At 48.3% G+C, this 20176-nt stretch overlaps 1 protein-coding gene across 8 annotated transcripts in view; it reads right to left on the reverse strand.

Annotated features, from left to right (window-relative positions):
- Positions 1-18136, reverse strand: part of PDGFA (platelet derived growth factor subunit A) — a 37115-nt gene extending 18979 nt beyond the window's left edge. For 6 of the 8 annotated variants that reach the window (XR_004243335.1, XM_032125501.1, XM_032125499.1 and 3 more), the window contains exons 1-4: positions 17197-18136; positions 15920-16016; positions 8526-8630; positions 6263-6450 (exon numbers count right to left, since the gene is read on the reverse strand). Coding sequence is in view for 6 of the 8 variants with exons in the window: in XM_032125501.1 (XP_031981392.1) it covers positions 6263-6450; positions 8526-8630; positions 15920-16016; positions 17197-17259 (453 nt within the window). In the remaining 2 variants the exon portion in view is untranslated. The remainder of the gene's footprint in view (positions 1-6262; positions 6451-8525; positions 8631-15919; positions 16017-17196) is intronic. The other 2 variants (XR_004243336.1, XM_032125503.1) reach the window with 2 other exon arrangements.
- Between the last annotated feature and the right edge of the window lie 2040 nt (positions 18137-20176).

The following is a 20176-nucleotide window of genomic DNA, read 5'->3' on the forward strand; positions in this document are numbered from 1 at the left end:
GAGGTTGGAGGAAGGATCATGCTGGAGCAGCTCTGGCTACGTGCAGATCTCTCATCTGAAGGAAACCAAGGCAGAACAGAAGGATGTTGGGGTGGGGGATACTGAACACGAGGACATCCTGACCCACAGGCTGGCAGCTGGGAGAGGAAGAATGGCAGAGAGGGCAGGAGCACTGACGTTCTGGGGTGCAGAAATAGCTCGTGGGATGCTGGGCACTGACTTGTGCTAAGTGTAATGGGCATGATGGTCTGGGCCATGCAAGGGAATATGGCATAATATGGGCAAGGAGCGTGATAGAGAGCTTGTACAGGGTCCAGTGTTTGGTTCTCAGCTGTGCTGAACACTGCAGAACAGGCGGTGATCATTGCTTGAAATGGAAACCACTGCAATTAAATCATGGCTTCTCAGACCTACTCAGCATCTGACAAAAGGGCTGCAGTGTGGCTGTCCCAGCAAACAAGACAATTACAAATGCCATGGATGCAGTATAAAGCAGAGAGACGGGGGAACAGAAGGACAGGAGAGGCTGGTTGTCTCTACAGAAGTTCCATGACAAAGCCATAAAGGCTGGTCCAACCGAAAGCTCCAGTCATTACTAAATAAAGCATCCACAATTCACTCCCAGCCATGGTTTCCTTGTGTGGGGATTCAATGCTCCAAATCAATCTTCACACTGTGAAAATCATTCCCTTGCCCTTTCAAAACTGGAGCAACAGTGTCACAAAATGAGAGTGGTGGCTGGAAAAAAACATTACATTTCCAGTTCCCAGAAACATTCTTCTGGCTCTGGGGACACAACTATCAAGGGCCTCTGAATGCCAGTGAGAGAAGCTAGAGCAAAATCCTGGCCTTTTTAAAGCCAACGGGAGATCTGCCTTCACTTCCACAGAGCAAGGAGCTCAGATCCACATTTTAGTCACCACCCCTTGCGTCAACAGGATCTGGAGATGATTTTCATTTACCCAGCTAACAAAAGTTACAGAGACATGTGCAATAACTAAAGGATCCACATTAAAAGGTATCTTCTGAAATTGTCAGATCTCCATGTGAACAGATTAACAGCTGGCCATGACACACCAGAACACTTTATCTGAAAGACTAACTATGGGTCGAAGCAGTATGTTTCAAAACTTCCTATCAGAACCCAGTTTCCTATCAGAACCCAACTCCATCAAGCCTTTGAACACGATGGTTTGAAAATGTATGGTACAACTGAGTCATCTGGCATCAAAGGATGACTAATCCTTAAAATTTATGAAAACAAACAGTAATTAAGACACCTCCATCATCAGAGACAAAGAAAGGGACCCAGCAATCACGAAACAGCTTTCAGATCTGCCATGCTTATTACAGCTGTTAGAAAAAATCAGTCTTATTGAAAATTACATGCAAGAAAAATAAACTGTAATCAAGCTTTTAAAAGCCTGTCCTTGTTTTGCTTGGTTTTACAAACTGAAAGATATATGCAGTTCCTGTGGCTATTTGGTATTAAACAACAGTAAAAAACCACAGAAACAGTAATACTCTGAAGAAGGTCATAATGAATTCATGCAGCAATTTAAAGCTGGCTTTTAGTACTGTAGTTAGAACACAATCCAGCACATGTTCCACTGCCCTACTTCATGCTACACAAGTTTGAAGGAATGTCATTTGGTAAGATGTTGCAAATATTGGAACTGAAGCAGCACAAACCAGATAAGCTGCTGTGTCTGTGTCACCTGTTAACACCTGCTGCCACACACAATGCTGATCTACAACAACAAAGGCTGCAGGTCACATTTTCAGTGGGTATAAACATGGATAGCTGTGCCAACAGCATGGGATTTGGCCTTGTGTACACATCTTTTTTTCTTCTTTGTATTTTTCTCCCTTGTGTTCATATTGTGCCGTTACTCTCAAGTGTATTACTTTGAGGTGGTCAGTCCTCAACAAATCAACAAGCTCCTTTTACTTGTCTCTAATGCAACAAAAATAAAAATCCTCAAACACTCCAGATCCAGAAAATACCACTGTATAAAAACCCTTTGAGAGCAAGACAGGGAAATAACTGATTAGCTTAAATGGTTTATAATCAGTGGCACCATACTTGCATCAGTGCAGATTCTAGGTCTACATTCTGCAATACAGTGTGGTGGCTAAGTAAAAATGAAAATAAAATCTGATAAAAATATGTGGCCTAATGGAAACATCATGGGAACACTTCTTCTTAGAGATTCCCCAGGAGAGATGAAATCAGGGCAGGAAAAAAAACAAGACTGTAAGCAGGAAAGTCCAAAACACCTCTAGTACAAAGCTAGAACTTATCATGGACAGGAGCTTGCAAGAGAAGTCTCAGCACAGAAAGTTCCTCGTAACAGCAAAACTCATGAGGCTGATACCTAAATACTGGATGGAAACAAGCCCAAAAACCAACTGAATGAGGATACTTTTTGGAATCTACTGCTTCCATATTAAAATAAATGCACACAGATACAATGGAGGGAAAACCTGCCTGTGAGGAAGATGTGAGTCAACAGAGACTAAAGGACTGAGGAGGGATCCTGCAGGGCCTGACAAGGCACTGCTCCAGGGACAGGAGGGCAGGATGGCTGTGTGGGGTCTGCGTGTCCCTGAGCAGAGCAGCCAGACCCTGCTCTCTGCCAGGCTCCCCATGCTCCGAGGGCACCTCGCTGCTTTTCCACCTTCACCTCTATCAGGGTTTCCTTTGTTTCTCTCATTCCTAAACTGACCTTTGATACCTGGTCCTGCCTGCCAGTCCCACTGAGTGCTGGCTGCAATCTCAGTTAAGCCACAGCTCAAAGTGCTGCTTATCCCAATGGCAGAAACAGTCACTGAAGAAAAAGGTTCTTAAACCTGCAAACATGACACAGCCATTTCTCCTACACATCCCATGTGCTCTGTATGGCCTTTTCACTGCCCTGCTCTGAGGCTGGGTAGCTCTGCTGAACAACTCATCCTGAACTCCAGCACTTTTTTCCAACCTCTGAACAACTCCCCAGTGACAGCTGAGGAGCTGTTCCTGCATTCCCTCATGTCCAGCTCCCTTTCTCTGCACCTCACCCTCATATTAATGTACTCTAACAATATACTAGGTTAAGATTCCCCAGATCAGCTCAACATTGAACATGCAGAAATGGCTGAAGCTGGCACGGCTTCTGCTCAAGGCCAACCTGAGGCAAAGCTGAGGTAGATGGCATCATTTGGCTCTTGTTTCTCAGTGTGTAAATAAGCACTGCTGCAAACAATCATAATGTTCAGCTTGGCTATTCAAAATGAGCAGTATAGGCAGGATTTTCTCTATAATATTAATTACCTTCTGCTTCTGTGACCAAACCCACCAAGAACACCACCACGCTGAACATTACAAAAAGCCTCTTGGGAAGACTCTTGTTCAGACCCCCCCAAATAAATTATGGTCTGGTACTTGGTAAATACTTGAACTCACTGGACAGAAGCAACAGGATCTGCAGATGTTACCGAATGCTTCTGCACACAGAGGAGAAAATCTCTCTGTAACAGACACCAACACCCCTAACTCACCCATCCTTGTCATCATTCCCCTATCATGAGAGCAATACAAGCCCTTCCTTCCCTATCAAAGAGCAGCTCCCAACCAGCCTCTTCATCTCAGTCTGAGCTCTGCACGGCTGTGCAGGTGCAGTTTGCTGAACAGAGATGTCTTTGGAGCCAGGAGGCTGTGCTCTCATGGGCTCACTCTGCCACCATGCAAGGCAAACCCACCTTTCACTAATGAAACCCACCCCATGAAAGGGAAACCTCACACGACCCATTTCAGGGAAGCTGTTCCACCAACCCCCCTGGCTTGGAGCCTCCCTACAGCTTCAATTCCACAAGCCCATTAAGGGTATTTCACTGATGAGAACTCAGTGGAAATGAAAAAAAGGACATCCCCGAACCCTCCAGCCTTTGAATCATGTCCCAGGAATGAAATGCCCCAAGACAAGCACCTCCACTGCTCCTCCCACACTGCCCCAGCCGTCTCTGAACCTTGACTACAGCAGCCCTCAGTGAGACAAAGAAAACACCCTTTGCTTTCGCCTGTTGGATGATGCAAACCCACTTGCTGACCTTTCTGGATGAACATTTTTCTAGTGTGAATGGGCCAGCTATGATCTCACTACCTTGTCAATGAGGAGGAAGCGGGGAAAGCCTTTTCAATGTTCCATCAAAAGAGAGCTTTTATGCAGTCTGACATCAGGGGAAAACACAAGCCGGCTTTCCAACTGCACTGCAGAGCAGCTGAGAAGGCTCTCCAAAACCGCTCCCACCTTTCCAGGGACCCTCGTTCTGAGCCAGCTACTTAATGGCATGAGCAGACATTCAGCTCTAAACTTAGGATTGGCAAAAGGCTCAGAAAACCATCAATTACATCAAAGCTACAAGGGGATCTGACTCTGGAGGGCATAAATATGGATTCTGTTCTAAGAGTTCTGGTGTGACAGTGGGGTCAGCCTACAACCTTTACAATGAACATCCTGTTCCTGCTTGACCTCTTGTCCTTTTTTTCCCCTGCTACTTAATGACTGTTTGGAGCAGTCTTGGGGCTTGGAAAAAAAAAAAATGTCCTCCAAAGCTGGCTGACGTATATTGATATTGCTGGTGGCAATATATTTACACAGCCACGAAAAGCAGCTGCTCCACTGAGCCTACTTTTAGCTTGTGCCCTACTAAAATGAATGCAAATCTCAAAGCACTACAACGGGCTGACTGAGAGACTAAGATTCCTTCAACGTGGTGCTGCGCTGGGGAAGCAGCCCCAGCAGTGACATCCTGCAAAGCTGCTGCCAGGAGTTTGCAGCTCTCAGGGAACGCTCGGTGTCCCAGCAGCAAGGGGACAGACAAGACCCTCTCTCTTACCTGCATCTGCCCCATCCCTGCAGAGGTAGGAGAGAAGCACAAGATTCCATTATCACACACAGGTACCAACAGCAAGTTCATAACACAAGTCTCAGCTCTTTGCTGAGCACATCCAGCTGCTCTGTACGTGTTTGCTGCTGCACGAAATCAACTGGAAGCTGCATCAAACCCAAAGGCAACAGAACTAATATCACAACCCTGAGGCACTTTGCTGTTTAGCTCCTGTTCAGAAAGGCTCACAATTGCAGTCCTTCAATCTCCCCAGATTGTTCTCAACCCTCAAGTAATTATTGATCCAAATTTTTACCTCATTTTTAATTGTTGCTGCAAAGCATACCCCACAAAGGCAAGGCAGTAAGCAAGTGTAAAGTATGATTATTTTTGGGAACAGTGAGGGAATCTCAGATGTTTCTCCAGCTTATTTGGATGCAAAAACATTTTTCAGATGTTCAGAAACAGAAAAGAAAAAGAAATCCTGCCCAGACACATGTCTGCAGTATGGAAAACAGTGTATGAAAAACAATGAAATAGCTTAGGTGCCTTATTTTTGTTCTAGGATGTATAGCACTAAGTGAACAGCACTTTCCTCAAGAAATCCATTGCAAGTGCAGCAATCAGTGTGTTGTGCTGAGCAATTTTATCTTCAAGAATGTGGTGGGGTTTATAGAATTCTTTTCTTAAGAAATTCAGGGCAACAAGAACTCAGAGTCTTCACAATATGAATGCTAAGTGTAAGTCTAATCTCCTACACACAGATGTAGATCAACAGCACTTGTTTAAATACTGATAAAAATTAGAACACAGTGAAGCCAAACGAACATAAATATTTCACGTAGTATTTACTGGAAAGTTGCAATAGGGATTTGGTCTAATGAGTAAATACAGCATGAAGCTGTTGAGTCTTCTATCCCTGGGGTAAGATAATTTGAAACACATTTTTTCAGATCAAAAGTGTTATGTTGTCAAATATAAAAGCCCAATTTAGGCTGCATAATATTTAATTAAGAAAACAGCATTCCATACTGTGATTTATTTATTTTTTTAAGTCCAATGCCCCTTGAGTCATTTTATCTTCTTAACTTTAAGATCTGTACTGTGCAAGATCATGGGAAAGGCACAATCAACTTTATTTTCATTCAAAAAAAAAAAAAAAAAAAAAAAAAAAAAAAGAGAGAAAACCTACAGGGAATCCAGTGAAAATCAAATCCAAACCCAAGATTTTCCAATGACCACGTAACTTGAAAAGGCCATCTGTTCACTCCAAATGGAGAAGGGCGTTCTACCCGAGGATGGAGAGTAAAGATTTGGGTCACACAGGCACAGGGCTGAGTGGAGTTCCCAGGCTGAAGAGGACCCCGTCAGGGCCCTGCAGCCCCCTGCTCACCTTGACACTCCTGTGGTGTATCCGGGAGGGCTGGCACTTGACGCTGCTGGTGTTGCAGCAGCCGGTGCAGCGCTTCACCTCCACGCAGGGCGGCCATATCAGGAAGTTGGCCGAGGTGGGGTCGATCTGGCTCCGAGGTATCTCATAGATCACCGTCCGCGTCTTGCACACCGCCGGGATGGCCTCCTCTGCGGGCACAGGAGAGTCACAGCCCCAGCTGAGCAGCTGCTCCCACCCCAGAGCACCCACAGGCACCAGGTACGCGTGGGACCAGTGCTCCCAGTCCCCACTGGTCACTGGCAAGCCAGTGCTGAGCGCTGTTTGCTGACAACTGAGCTGTGGTGTTAGCCTGGGGACAAGCTTGACTCGCTCCCAAAGCCCAGCCCTAAAATGAGGGTTTCCAGTGGCCTGGCTCCTGACACAGCTCAGGGCACATACCATGAGATAAGACAATCCTGGCTCTGGAAGTGACAGCAAGCCAGGAGCTCCTCCACATTTGATAACCCCCTAGTACAGCCTCAGAGTGACTGTGCAACAGCAGCTGTTGTTTTCCAGCACTGGGATCATCACTGCACACAAATACCATCACACAAACACCTGGCAAACAGCACCTCAGAAGTGAAACCGAGAATTATCTGTATCACATCCCATTTGCCCAGCTGGGAAACAACCTGCACCAGCTTGAAACTTTCAAGACTTGGGTTTCCACTTCCAGAACTTAAAGACTCCCACAGATCAAGGAGTCTGGTTCATCCACCCTTCCAAAGGGCAACTGCCGTTTTTTCTGAAGTTATCAAAGCTTTGTACATGGTGAGTTTTACTTAATTTGTTATTTCCTGAATGAGGCAAAACCACCAGAGTAGCATGACCAAAAAACCTGCAGCTGAACCAAGATCCTGGCGGGCTCAGGTAAGGTGAGCTTGTTTAGGATTACAATGAGTAGCTCTGTAGCACTGCCTGATGCTGCCATGATCCAAACCATGTATCATCATCAACCTAGGGACTGTTTAAGAAGCCAAGCTGGTATTTCAAAACAGTCCAGAAAAAAATAGCAATTGCAGGGACAAGTTGTTTGCTGGTAAGTTCTCCAAAGACAGCTGGGAGATTTTTTTTTCCTTGCCTTACAGTGGAAGCTTGTGATAGCTTTGGGTTAGATGTGTCAGGGAACTGGAACACTGCCTGCACTTCTTCACTTAGTTCTTAAGTACAAGAAGCTCAGGCCTAGCCTGTGCCTGCATCATGGAAATCTAGGCTTAGTTTTGAAAGAGATGCATTTCAGTAGACTAAACAGAGTGAAAATTCTTACTCTCAACCCCCAGTGCCATGAACTCAAAAAAATTAACACATCCAATACTGCAAGGTAGCTGGCAACTCCTGCAAGTTATTGAGCACACCCAGTTCCCAGTGCCTGCTGTGGGGACGCATTCAGCACCTTGCAGGGTGAGGTGCCAACGTCGCAGGCTGCTTCAGAACCGCTGCTCTCCCGAGGCAGCCAATGCGCCAGGCACGCCTGCCAATTCCCACTGCAAATCCCTGCTGACAGCAGGCTGGGCTATCTCTGCGTACCACCACAGCCCCAAGCACAAACAGGCTGAGTTAGCCACCATGGGTAAGACCATGGATGTTTTCCACGGTCAGATGGAATGGTGGAACACTCACACCTAACCAGGTGAACAAGCAGTGCCTATAAACCCTCTTCATCATGCCTTTTTTAAATTTATATTTGGGCTTTGTTGGATCACCATCGTTATTAATAAGGATAAAATCCCCTGTAAACATGCCTGGTGCGCTACACAGTGATGGAAATCAATGCCCTGGAGTTTCTATCAATGGCTTTCAATTTTCGGGATAAACTGTATTTTTCTTGTGAATAAAGAGTCAAGCTGTTTCCTTTTGTGGAGCTTCTGTACTGAAAACTCTACCAACTGTTGATGTTTTTTAAAGCACACTGCTGTAGTTGTTCCCCACACTATGAATTATACATTGAATATCACAGCATTTTCTAACCGAGGTCTAGCTTTCCAACATGCTGCAACAAGAAAGTGAATGTAAAGAATTTGTGCATGTCTGTCTCCTATGGACATCCTCCAGAAGACAGCTTCTCAGGCAACGGCTCGTTTTGTGCAAAAAGAAAGGCAGAAGCTAGAAATGCCCCTTTTTTTCCTTTGTGCATGTCACATTTTTCCAGTGAAATGTCCTGCTTGGCTGACCAAAAGCACCCCCTCTGCTTTCACTCCTAAAGTACAAATAGCTTGTTTCTTACCAATGCTTCTTTTTCTGCGAATGGGCACAGGACGGTTCTCTTGCACATGTTTAGCAGAATGAACACTGTAAGATCTCAAGTTTGTTTCTGAAACATCATCGTATCCTGGAACAGGAAACAAAATGTTAAACTTCAGGTATGTTGTTTGCACCAGTGTCACTACAGTGCTGCTCCATAGGTACAAATCTGTGCTGTTCACAGGCACAAGACCAAATCCTGCTACAATTAGTCCAATGTAACCCCTGTTAATGCAAGTGCAAGGGCATAAGGCAGGGAAGAAAGACATAGACATTGAATGTCATGTATAAGCATGCACAATTTAATTCCAATATCCCTTTTACCGAAAGCCCCCAGAAACAGTGCACACACCGTGGCACAGAACCATATCTAAAGTAAAACAGTTGCATTTTTATGTGAAAGGCATAATACAGCTTTTCTTACTGCAAAGGTGTAGCAATAGGAACAATAATCCTGCATGTGAAATGTTTCTTACGAGCATTTTGAAGTTCTGCTATGAGGCTACAGTAGAAAATATGGTATTAGTCTCAACAGTAACAATGCTGCCTCTGTAAATTTTCTGTTGCTTGGTTTTCAGGGCAGTACTAGGACAGAATCAAAAGCAAAAAGTAACTAGCATGGGTTTCCTTTTAGCCTCTCTGTTGCAGAACAAATCCCCTGTGAAGTATCCTAACCTTTGGAGGGGCATCTGAAGCTACTGCAAACTCTGGGACTGCATCCAGGCTTGTCTTGTTCCTTAAATAAGCCTACCACATGGGTTAAAGGGCCATGAGAAAAAGCAAAGATGGAAAACTTGGCATTTCATTTATCATAAAAAACAACAAAATAACTGCTCCAACTATTTGGGTTTGTTAAGTGAAGCAGTTCAGGTCGTGTCCCATGCCATGGGGTCTGAAAACCACAAGCACAATCTGCAAATGGGGAATCAAGAGGATGGAACCAAACAGAGAACTGCACACAGACCCCAGGACACCCAAACTAAGGGGTTTAGCACTCTGCTGCCTGGAGTGTCCTCTGTAACATCACTGCAGAGTTCCAAGTTCTCACTGCTGGCTCCTAAGAAAACTGTGACGTGCTCTAAAAAAGTATAAAAGGGTATTACACAGTACTCAATTACCCTCTCTGCAAGCTACCAACACCCTACACTCCCATGTTCTGCACTGTCACACTCCCTGCTTCCAGTTTGTTCTGTATACACAGCTGACTGTCTCTGGAACTTGTTTTAATCTCAGCTTTATTAGTAACACACATCATAAGGCTCTGCTCCACAAAACAACCAACTCCTTTTCTCCTCCCAAGAAATTGTGCCCTAAGGAATGTGCAGCTTGTCAAATCACCTGCACAGCCAGGTGAGACATGAAGCCAGCAGGATCTTCAGCACCTCAGGAAGAGTTCTGCATCTCAGGGTTTATCATCACTTCTTGGAAAATACTATTGTAAGTAGCTAAGAGAAGATAAAATGGGAGGTCCAAGAGGTAGTGCCAGGATCACCCACTGGTCCTGCCTATTCTCCTTATCAGCTGAACAGACCCTTGTACGAAATTAGTCATTGTGAAATCCACAGTCTCAATTTACCCAAACAAATTGGCTCCTAGTTCCTATGTACGGTGCTTGTTTCCCATAGATTTCAATGGGAAATTTTGGAACCTGACTAATTAGCTGGTACTGGGCCTTATTCGCAGTCCCAGTCCTGTCATGTAACACAGCAATGACTAAAGGGTTTTATTTCTGCTTTTATTGCACCCCATACTCCAGAAAACTCATCAGTGGTATAAATAAAATGGCTTGCCAGAGATCCCACAGGAAGTTTGCAACTGAGCTGGGGAGTGGAGCCAGGTCTCCCACATCCCATTCCAATGGCACCAGGCCATCCACCTGATCCCAAATGGTGTTATGCAAAATGAGGATCCGTTCTGATGTGCCTCCAGCCCTCTTCTGTTTCCTAGCACTCAGCCACCCAACACCTTAATACTGACCTCCTTTTTGGCAGCTTCGAGTTGTCACAACCTCTCCCTCAATTTGAGGCAATGAAGTGATACTCAAAAGAAAGCAGCATGAATTCTGCTCAGCCTAAGATCCAAGCTAGGCTCAGTGCAAGCAGCATCTCCATCCATAAGCAAACAGTGTTTAAAAGGAGATTAAACACAAAAGTAATGCCTCTAATCCGAACTGCTTGGTGGGCACAGGCGTCAGGCTGGAAAGGGAAGCCGTCCGTGCTGCCAGCGCTACGGCAGGGCCGGGCCACGGCTCCTAATCCCACACTCAGCAGGGCTGGCACAGCTCCCTCCTAGCATGAAGGATCCCTCGCTGCCTCGTTTAAAGAAGCTGGTAAGCACCAAAGGACTGGTATGATCAGCTAACCAATATGTTAAGCCATGTGCTTACATAGAACTGCTCAATTCAGCTGCACTTAGCCATTCTCCATCACCATGTTTATAAAGCAAAATGACACCTCGAGGAGCATGTGTTGCTTGTAAGATGATTTCTAAGGTGAAGGAGGCCTCTGGCTTGTCCTGTACCTCACTGTCTCACTGCATTGTCTCAAGCATGTATAGCAGTTCCTAAGCCCATGTCTCTCTGTGAGGGTTACAAAAAGAGATCTGCACAGCTCGCTCAGCAGACAGCAGAACAAGTTCCAGGCAAACCTCAGTGCATTATCTAACACAAATTGTAGTATTTCTATCAACACATCATCCATGTTGGGTCTAATAAACAGAATCATGGGGCACATGGCTGGAGCCAGAAGACACCACAATGCTACAAGCACTTAGTGTCCCCCGATCCCCACAGGCATTTGGAAGGAATTCCATTTCCCAGTTAAGTCAATGGGAAAATCATCGCGCTTCAAGCAGTGTTTAAGTCAACCGAAGTCTTGCCCAAGCAGGAGTGAAAAATCACCAAGTCAACTTTGAAACTCACACTCGGCTCTGAATGTGCAGCCAGAAGACCTTCTTTTATTTCATTAAAACCACGATGCTAGAAAAAACATTCCCTAGTTTAACTTTAAGGAAGGCTGATACTTAATTTGTATCAGTTTTTCCCCCAACGTACTGATTTAATTGCAGGGTGAGGATAAGCTCTTAGCAAAGGAAATGGGAGTTTATGGGTGCTTAGCACCTCACAAAATGAGGCTCAGAGCAGAAAGCTTAGAAATGGGTGGTTCTTAGTTTAGAACTCGAACACTGCTCGTCACCAAGGGAAGATGGAGGATGCTGCACACAGCCAGATTAGTGCAGCTCTCTTTTAACATTTTAATAACAAAAAAATGTTTTCATGGCAGCTGATCAAGAAATTTCTCCATAATCTTTTATGTAGTGACAACATATCAATGACGGGCATAAAAACTCTTGCAATTAGCCTTGGTCAATCCATTAGTGTAGCTGAAATTGTTCTTTTTTGTCAGATTGGCAATTTTCCACTGGGTCATGGAATATAAATCATGGAGTTCCTGTGACATTCTGCCAATACATGATTACTCTTTTCCCTCAAGAAGCAGGTGGAAAGCATCCTAAGTTTACTGCTACTTTATCAATTTATACTTTGCATTTCCATCTTCTTCCCAAACTATTTTATGTGAGGTACAACCCTCAACACATGCAGTGTTAATGCAAACCCTTCTAGATGTCACTTTGATGTGCATCCAGAAAGCACAGATCCAAGACTTCTAGTACCAACAGCAGCAGTTTAGGAAATTCTTATAATCTCAGTTTTTTCAGGAATTCAATGTAAGGTACAATAAACTGAAACGGTCTGTCTTACAAATCAGTCCTAGAGCCAAAAAGCCCATGGCAACATCAGTCTGGTTTTTTGATCTTCTTTTTGGCTGATGCAAAATCTGCTCTTCTGACATCCAACTGCAGAGATAGATGTCATTACATTTTCGACTTTGATCTGTTAAAGGAAATATAAGTAGCAGCCTGCAAGATCCTGTTTTGTTTAGGTTTTTGGGTTTTTTTCCTTTACCTAGGTGTGATCAACCAACTGTAAAGGAGGAGGAGTACTCCCTCATCTGTCTCAGGAAAAACACAGGCCACACATGGAAGATGCCTCTCACGATGTGTAAGACATGCAAGGGAAGCCAAAACATTGCACTGTAACATTTGAGCACCACACCAAAACCCGCAAAGTCAACACCACATTTTCCAAAAGACTGAGCTCTGCAGCAGCGTTACACTTTTTCTATGGAAGTATACAGTTAATTTAGAACGTTTCTCCACTTAACAAAAGCTGCTCTGCTAGTTCTTAATCACAGGCCGTTAAATTCACATGGCCTAAGGTGACCCTGGTGGATGCCCTTAACCCGTGCAAAGAGGCACACTCAGCCCTGCCTTTCCCCATGCAGGCAGATGACTTGGGGAAAATCTGTTCCCAGCAGGAGGCAAACATAATAGGTGATGAAATGAACTCTACCTCCCACAGGACAGATGGGAGAGGTGAAGCACGAGGAGAAAAACCACGCTGCTGAGCCGAAGAGAACTTCACAGGCAGAGCGGAGGAAATGCCCCGTTCTGGGGATTTAGTCTGCTCATAGTAAAACCGTACTCTGCACACTAGAGCTGCCTACTTCCTGGGACTGTGCATGCTTTCTCCTTTAAACAGGGTCACACTCTGCTCTCCATCATGCCAAGGCAATTCTGTCACTGCCTCTGGATCCCAATCGCAGCAAATTCATACAAGACCCTATTTCCTGATAGAGAATTTTCACGCTGCCTTTACCCTCCGAGTCGGACATGCAGCACTGGGCTCTGACAAACTGGCCTGGATTTTCTTTTTTGAATACAATGATAAGCTCCATGTTGGGTAGTGTTTTTCTTTAAGTAATATGCCAGATGGTCTGGGGGTGTGGTTTCTAATTTTATGAAGGGGGTTATCAGTCATCTCTGTGCTACAATATAGAGACCAAATCTGTCAGAATAGAAGAAAAACCTGCCCACTCTGACTTACAAAACTTACTTTTCCAATTAAAAATATGTGTTTTGCATTGCAGGAGAGAAAATTACTGTTCTTCCTTCATTTTCCACAGATTCCGCCTTGTTACTCAGGAATATCAGACATTTTCTTCATGCATGCCTGATCCTGCAAACTCTTAGCCTACAAGATCATTCTTAATTCTCAAGTCCACCCACTGAGTTTACACAGGGCTACTCACATGCAGAAGGACTGGCAATACCATGCACTAAAACGAGGGAGAGAACAGTCACTGGAGTGATTTTGTTCTGAGCCTCAGCTGAAAACGACTACATGCTATAAAAGAGAAATATACACTGTACAAGCCCTCACTGAACTGGCTGTTCCCTAAAGGCAATTGCAGCCCTAAGGAAATACATTTCAGAAATATCATCTTACCAGGGACAACGAGAAAGCACTTGATTTGCTAATTCAAGCTAATACTAAATATAGTAAACAGGCCCGATCCTGTTTACTGAGGAAAGCACGGCAATTTCAATACTCGATTAGTCACTCTGATAAGCCCTTAGTAAGAATTACTCATGACAGTAAAGCCTGCAGGACTGTGCCCAGGAAAAGCAAATATGGGTAGTAAAGATGGGCTACTCCATGAAATCTCAACCCTGCCTGAGCAGCTCAGAGTACAGCTTAGCACACGGGCAAAAGCAGCACTCACACAAGCAAGAACCGGGTGAAAGGCTGAATATTTTGGTTTTATTTTTTAATATTGTTTGAGTTCACGTCTTAAGGAATTACTGTTTCATGGTGAGATAGTAAAATATTTATGTCTCTTGTTTCTCTAATGGTTTCTAAACTGACAAATTGCAAGAAAACGGCAAAATGAAATGGGTAAACTTGTGGCTGACCTTTTCTATTTTTGGTCTTGCATCCTCCAGTTAATATTTGCCACGAGGTAAGTAATTATTTTCTGAAATAAATTAATTTCTCTGCTACATTTACCCATTTATTCAGCTCCTGCCGTTGCCTCACTTGTCTGCCTGATTCTCTTGCAATGGAGCCACGTGAACTTTTGCTCTCCTTCTAAGTGGTATTTAAAAATGAAGCATGTGCTTGTTACGCTGAGGTATTTGAAAAAATAATGTATTCTGGTAGCTACAGAACCCTGAATCAAAGGCAGGAGCAGAATGCACTATTTTAAAATGCTAGCGCTCAGATCCAGCCCTTCTGCAACAGCAGCCAACTCCACTGAGTTCACTGGGAAAAAGATTTTAGCAGTAGTGCACTTGTCTGGTCCAAAAGAGCCTTCAGTGGGGAAATACGAACTGCACACCCCTTCCCTGTTGTGAAAGTTTCTCTAATTGCGGTGATAAACAACAGTGATGAAGCACTGCTCTCCAAAAATATTAAACTGATGCCAATCTGTTAATTAGTAATTAGCCTCTATGGTAAAGTCTTGTGCAAGACAGAAATACTCCCATTTTCAGTATAATGGGAAAACATTTGCTCCCTAATCACATGAAAATTGAAAGCTATGACTGTAAAATAGGTTCCTAGTGCATTCCTGCTCATTAATAAGCGCTGTACAAAAAGCAGTGAGTTAAACTCTAGAAGGATCCTGCAACTCTGAATGAAGGTGATTGAACCTGGTACAGACTTTACAAAAATACACAGCATATGGTTTAAAAGGAGATGGCCCAGTACCAATGCAAGCAAGAACTCATTCATTTTTCTCCATGTTTGTGCTTCAGCAAGATGCAGGCTTCCCCTGGGCACATCAAAGGTGCCGGGTTTATTCTCTCTCAACTGAGGGAAAAAATCACCAGGAACAAAGTGCATCAAGTGAAACCAAATGATAAGGAACCCAGCAATACCATGCTTCTAGATCTGATTTACTGCTGCAACGATCTGTTAAACTGCACGTTCTCACTACACCCATTTGCATGCCTAATGATGCAGAAAATAACCCTGCACTATTTTCTTTTGGAAAAAAAAAGAGTGTATTTTTGAGGGTAAGCTTCATATGCAGGTTCCTGTTTAAAATCAGCACGGACGATTTATTTTCCTTTTAATAAAGCCCAGCGCTTGAAGAGACATTACTTCATTCATAAATATTGTTTCAAATATTTTAAATACCTCTAGGACAGTAGTTTAAAGATAACAGAGCAATGCAAGACCAACAACAAACCTTATGGCAATTCTTCTCCGCTGCGAGACAGAGAGAGCTCTGAAAACACGGGGGTTCACAAGGTCCCTCTCCACCCTGAACCCCAGGAAGTTTTAATTCCCGATCGACCCCTTGGCCGCCGCCTCCCTGTGACACACAGCCCAGGGTCGCCTGGCTCTCGGGGCCGGTCCCCGCACAGGTGTCTCGGGCGAGGTGCGGAGCGGGGAGCGCGGCGAGCGCGGGGCCTCCCCCCGGGGCGGCGGCGGCCGACGGCGCGGAAGGAAGGAGGACGGGACTAATTTACCTACGGAGTCAATCTCCAGGAGGCGCTGCAAGTCGCGGATGCTGTGGATCTCGCTGTGCGCCAGCCGCTCGATGAGCTCCTGCGGGATCTCGGCCTCCTTCAAAGACACACACACCGCGGGTCACCGCGCAGTCCCGCCAAGCGCGCCCGCAGCGCCGGGCATGCGGCGCGCCGCGGCTCTGGGCTTGCCGGAGAGGGTGCGGGGTGTTTGCGGGACATGTTGGGATGAAGCAGGGGGAAAATCCACGTACACACCCCCCCCCCCCCCACAGCGCTCCGCGGGGCGCCGGAGCGCTCCCGCCGCCCCCGCCTGCGCGCCCGCGGGGGCTGCGCGCCGCCCGCCCGACTGCGCCACGGCTCAGCGGGGCGGCAGCTCCGCACGGCCCCGCCTGGCAGCGTGTGCCCGGCAGCGTGTGCCCGGCAGCGCCGAGCCCCCGAGCCCCGCTCGGCGCCTGGAACCCACCCCGGGCAGCGGCTGCCGAAGTTCGCCCGGGCGGGCGCCAAGTTCGCCCGCGGGCGCGGGCTCCCCCGACCCGGGCAGGAGGAGGAGGAGGAGGAGGAGAGCCCCGTCCCACGGGGCGCCGCCACCCTACCAGCGCCCACGTCGCGGCTCCCAGTGCCAAGCAGACCGGGTCCCGGGAAAAGTTACAGCCGCTGTGCAGCGCCGAGCACCGCGCTCGCCCCGACCGGGGCCACCTGTAGCAACCCCGGGACGCGGCTCCGCGCCCCCTCCGTCCCCTGCGGGCGGACGGGCGGGAGAGCTCCCGAGTGCTCCGGGAGAGCTTCACAAACCGAGGAGGGGCATTTTGGGGCGCGGGGGATTCACCCAAGTTCTGCCCGCTGCACTAGCGGTGCCCGCGGCCGCGGTGTGCAGCGCTGGGCGCCGCGGGGGCGGCCCGGCTACGCGCACCCTCGGCTTCCGCACAGCCGCAGCCCGCTGGCACCCGCGGGGCGTGGATATTTTATCATATATTTATTATATATACTATATATATTATATACATGTTAATCCTTAAGGGCAGCCAGCAGCCCGGGCGCGGAATGCACGGTCATTCCCCTTCGCTTCTGCCATGCATGAAATGGCAACTTGCTCCCAGGCTCGGCCGCGCAGGGCCCGGGGCAGGGCAGCGCTCCCGGCGGGGCCGGGGCGCGGGGATGCCCACGGAGCCCAGGTGAGCAGCCCGCTCCCTCCCCGCTGCCCTCCACCGCCGCTCGCCCCGACCCCCGGCTGCAGCGTGCCCCGGGGACCGGCAGCGCAGGAAGCCGCTCTCACCTACCTCGGAGAAGGTAAAGGACAGGTAGCCAAAACCTATCAGCAAAACGCAAGCCCAGGTCCTCATCGCGGTCTAGTGCACTTTAGACACGGAGGGAAGGCAACGCTGATGGAGAGGGGCTGCAGGCCGGCTCCTGCCGCGCAGGAATTCAGTACCATCCCTCAGGGGAAAGGCAGCGGGGTGGCTCGGGGGTCCTCCGCATCCAGGGTGGGTCGGGGCTGCCCGGGGCGGCGGTGGCTTAATGACGGCGCGGCCGCTGTTTGTACGTTCCCCTCGCTACGGGAGCGTGGCTGCTCTCCCTTCTGCCGCTCTCGCTCGCTTCTCTTGGCTCTTAGGACTAGACCAGCCGGTACTTCTGCATATTTGCTTAGATCAGACCAAAGTGAAACCCAAGGAGTCGATCCGGAGCGCAGCCGAAACGCCCATCACCTGTCTGGGGCGGCTGCCCCCCTCGCGCGGGCGGCGCTGGGGCCGCCTCCCCCCGCCGCGGCCGCCGCTCCGCGCCGGGACCGCGGGGCTGCGCTCTCCGCCGAGGGCCGGCCCCCCCCGCCGTGCCTGCCCTCCACCCGGCCCCTCCTTGGAGAGGGGAAAAATCAAAAATCTTTATTGATACGGAGCGAAATGTTTCTCTTGCCGAGAATGGTCCCGCTTCCCTCCCCGGCTGGGGCGAGGTCAAAAATAATAATTAATTAGGAATAATAGCAGGGATAAATCGGAGCAGTATTGCAGGATCTCGCGGGCTGCCTTGGTGCAGTTCCTGCTCCACTTTGCACGGGAGAAAAAGACAGGAGAAGGAGGAGGAGGAGGAGGAAGGGGGGGGGAAAAAAATATATATATATATGCAAGCAGCTTTAAATCCCAAGGGGATCGGAGACGAACTGCAACTCCAGGCAGAGGGAGGCTCGGGACTCGCTCCGGAGCGGTGGCCGGTCTGGAGCGTGGCCCCGGCGAGGAGCAGCATATACCGCTCCCGCCCCGCCGTGCACCGCCCCCGCCCCTCCTCCCGGGTACTCCCGGCACCAGACCCACCAACAACAAGTCGTGGGGGTGCCGGCAGCTGCGGCGCCTGCTCCGGGGCCAGGGGCTCTGCCCACTGAGAGGGGAAAACAAGGAGCCGGCGGCGGGCAGGGGCCGGGGGGAGCGGGGCAGCCCCCGCCGCCGGCCCTCTGCGGCACCGGGCGGGGGGCGGGCGCTGCTGCGCAGCAGCCGCCGTGTAACCTGGCGGGCTCGCCCGTGTGCTCTGCCTTTACATAAGGCAGAGCGGATCGCCATGGCCACGGAGCGATCGTGTGTGCGCGTGTCTGTGCTTTCTTATCGTTGTTATTCTATTTTAGCGGGGGGGGCCTTGCCTTTTGCAGAAGGGGAGGGGCAGAGCGGCGGAGGGTTGTGGTGTGCGGGTTTTAACGTTGCTGTTGCAGCGCAGCCTTCATTGCGAAGGACAACACACACGCACAGCCTTAAGGAATACAAAAGCACCCCCAAACTGCACGAGAGGCAGCGAGGGGCAGCGGGGGCGGTGCGAGCGGGGGGCAGCGGAGCCCTCCGCCCTGCGGCACCCGGCTGCGGCATGCGCGGGCGCGGGGCTCCCCGCCGCGGCCGCGGGGACGCCATGCCCCGGGGCTCCGCCGCAGTCGGACCCAGCCTTCGCAACTGCCCCGGCCCCCCCGCAGCTGCTCCGGCTCCCTGCAATTGCCCTAGACCCCCGCTCTGGACCCCCGCAACTGGCCTGGCCCTGCACCCCGCACGGACCCTCCGCAACCGCACCCGGACTCCGCAGCCGGCCCGGGCCCCCCCGCAGCCGCTCCCGAACCCCGCAGCCGCTCCCGAACCCCGCAGCCGGCCCCGACCCGGCCCCGCCGCTCCTCGGGGGCAGCTCGCGTTCTCTTCGCATCCTCCCTCCTCGCCGCCCCGGCGAGAAATTGCCCCCGTTCCCCCGTCGCGGATTGGCACAAGGTGCCTGCTGCACCCTGACATCTCCCTGAACTCATTGTGATTTAAATAACAGCCCTTTCTCATCTAAACAAAGGTTCTTAATAGCAGATGCAAAGAATTCAGCTCATCTGAAAATCCAATAGCATTTAAGTGGATTAACTGCAATAACACAACTGAGGAGTGATACTATCCTTCATGGAAGACAATAGACTGTAAATGCACAGCCAGGGAGACTTATCCTTTCATCTCTGAATTTCCTTCAGCATTTCAAAAGCGAATGCTTTCTAGAAGCCCTGAAGGGGTTTGCACGCTACTGGCTTGGACATGCTTCTAGGAAACAACCTGTGCTTTAATGGGCACTTTGCAATTGCATAGAAGTTCCCACCAAAACAGAAGTGGCCTTTCAAGTACGTTTAATTCTCTCTCATGATGTCATGTAGGCTTACAGGGTGGTCTCCAGGACCACAAGGGGGGAAAAAAAAAGGTGGGGGTTGAAAAGAGAGAAAAGGAAAAGAGATGTAAAAGATTTGGAAGCACTTTAAAAAGGAGAATGCTGCTTTTTTTTTTTTTTTTTTTTTTTTTAAGACAGAAAATGCTGAGCCAGTGTGGAGCCGTTCTCAAATGCCTCCTGATATTAAAAAAATGACCCAAGTGCCACACTGCAGCAGAGCCATCCATGCAGGGCAGGAGGAGGCAGAGCAGGGCAGGACACTCTGGTAGTGCCATCACTTTTTTACATGGCAGAAGTAAAAAGTGATTACTTCGGTTTTTAAGTCTCATCTGCACTTATCAGTTGCTGGGGTTAAAGAAGCAATTCTTATGGTCTGTGTTGTCATAGTAATAAAAAAAATAATTACTAAACAGTGAAAAAGATTCTGACAGTACCGGCTGGCTGAGCATTTACTCCTCTCCTTCCTTCCTTGGCTGGCTAGCGCATTTGGTATCAGAAGTGCAGTATATTTGTAGCTCTTGCTAGTGGTATTTCACTGCAAAAGCCATCAGAGATAACTCCTGCTTTATCTTATGGTAAAAGAAAAAAAATCTATGCAGT

Source organism: Corvus moneduloides, chromosome 16 (genome assembly GCF_009650955.1).
Source record: "Corvus moneduloides isolate bCorMon1 chromosome 16, bCorMon1.pri, whole genome shotgun sequence".
Lineage (NCBI taxonomy): Eukaryota > Metazoa > Chordata > Aves > Passeriformes > Corvidae > Corvus > Corvus moneduloides.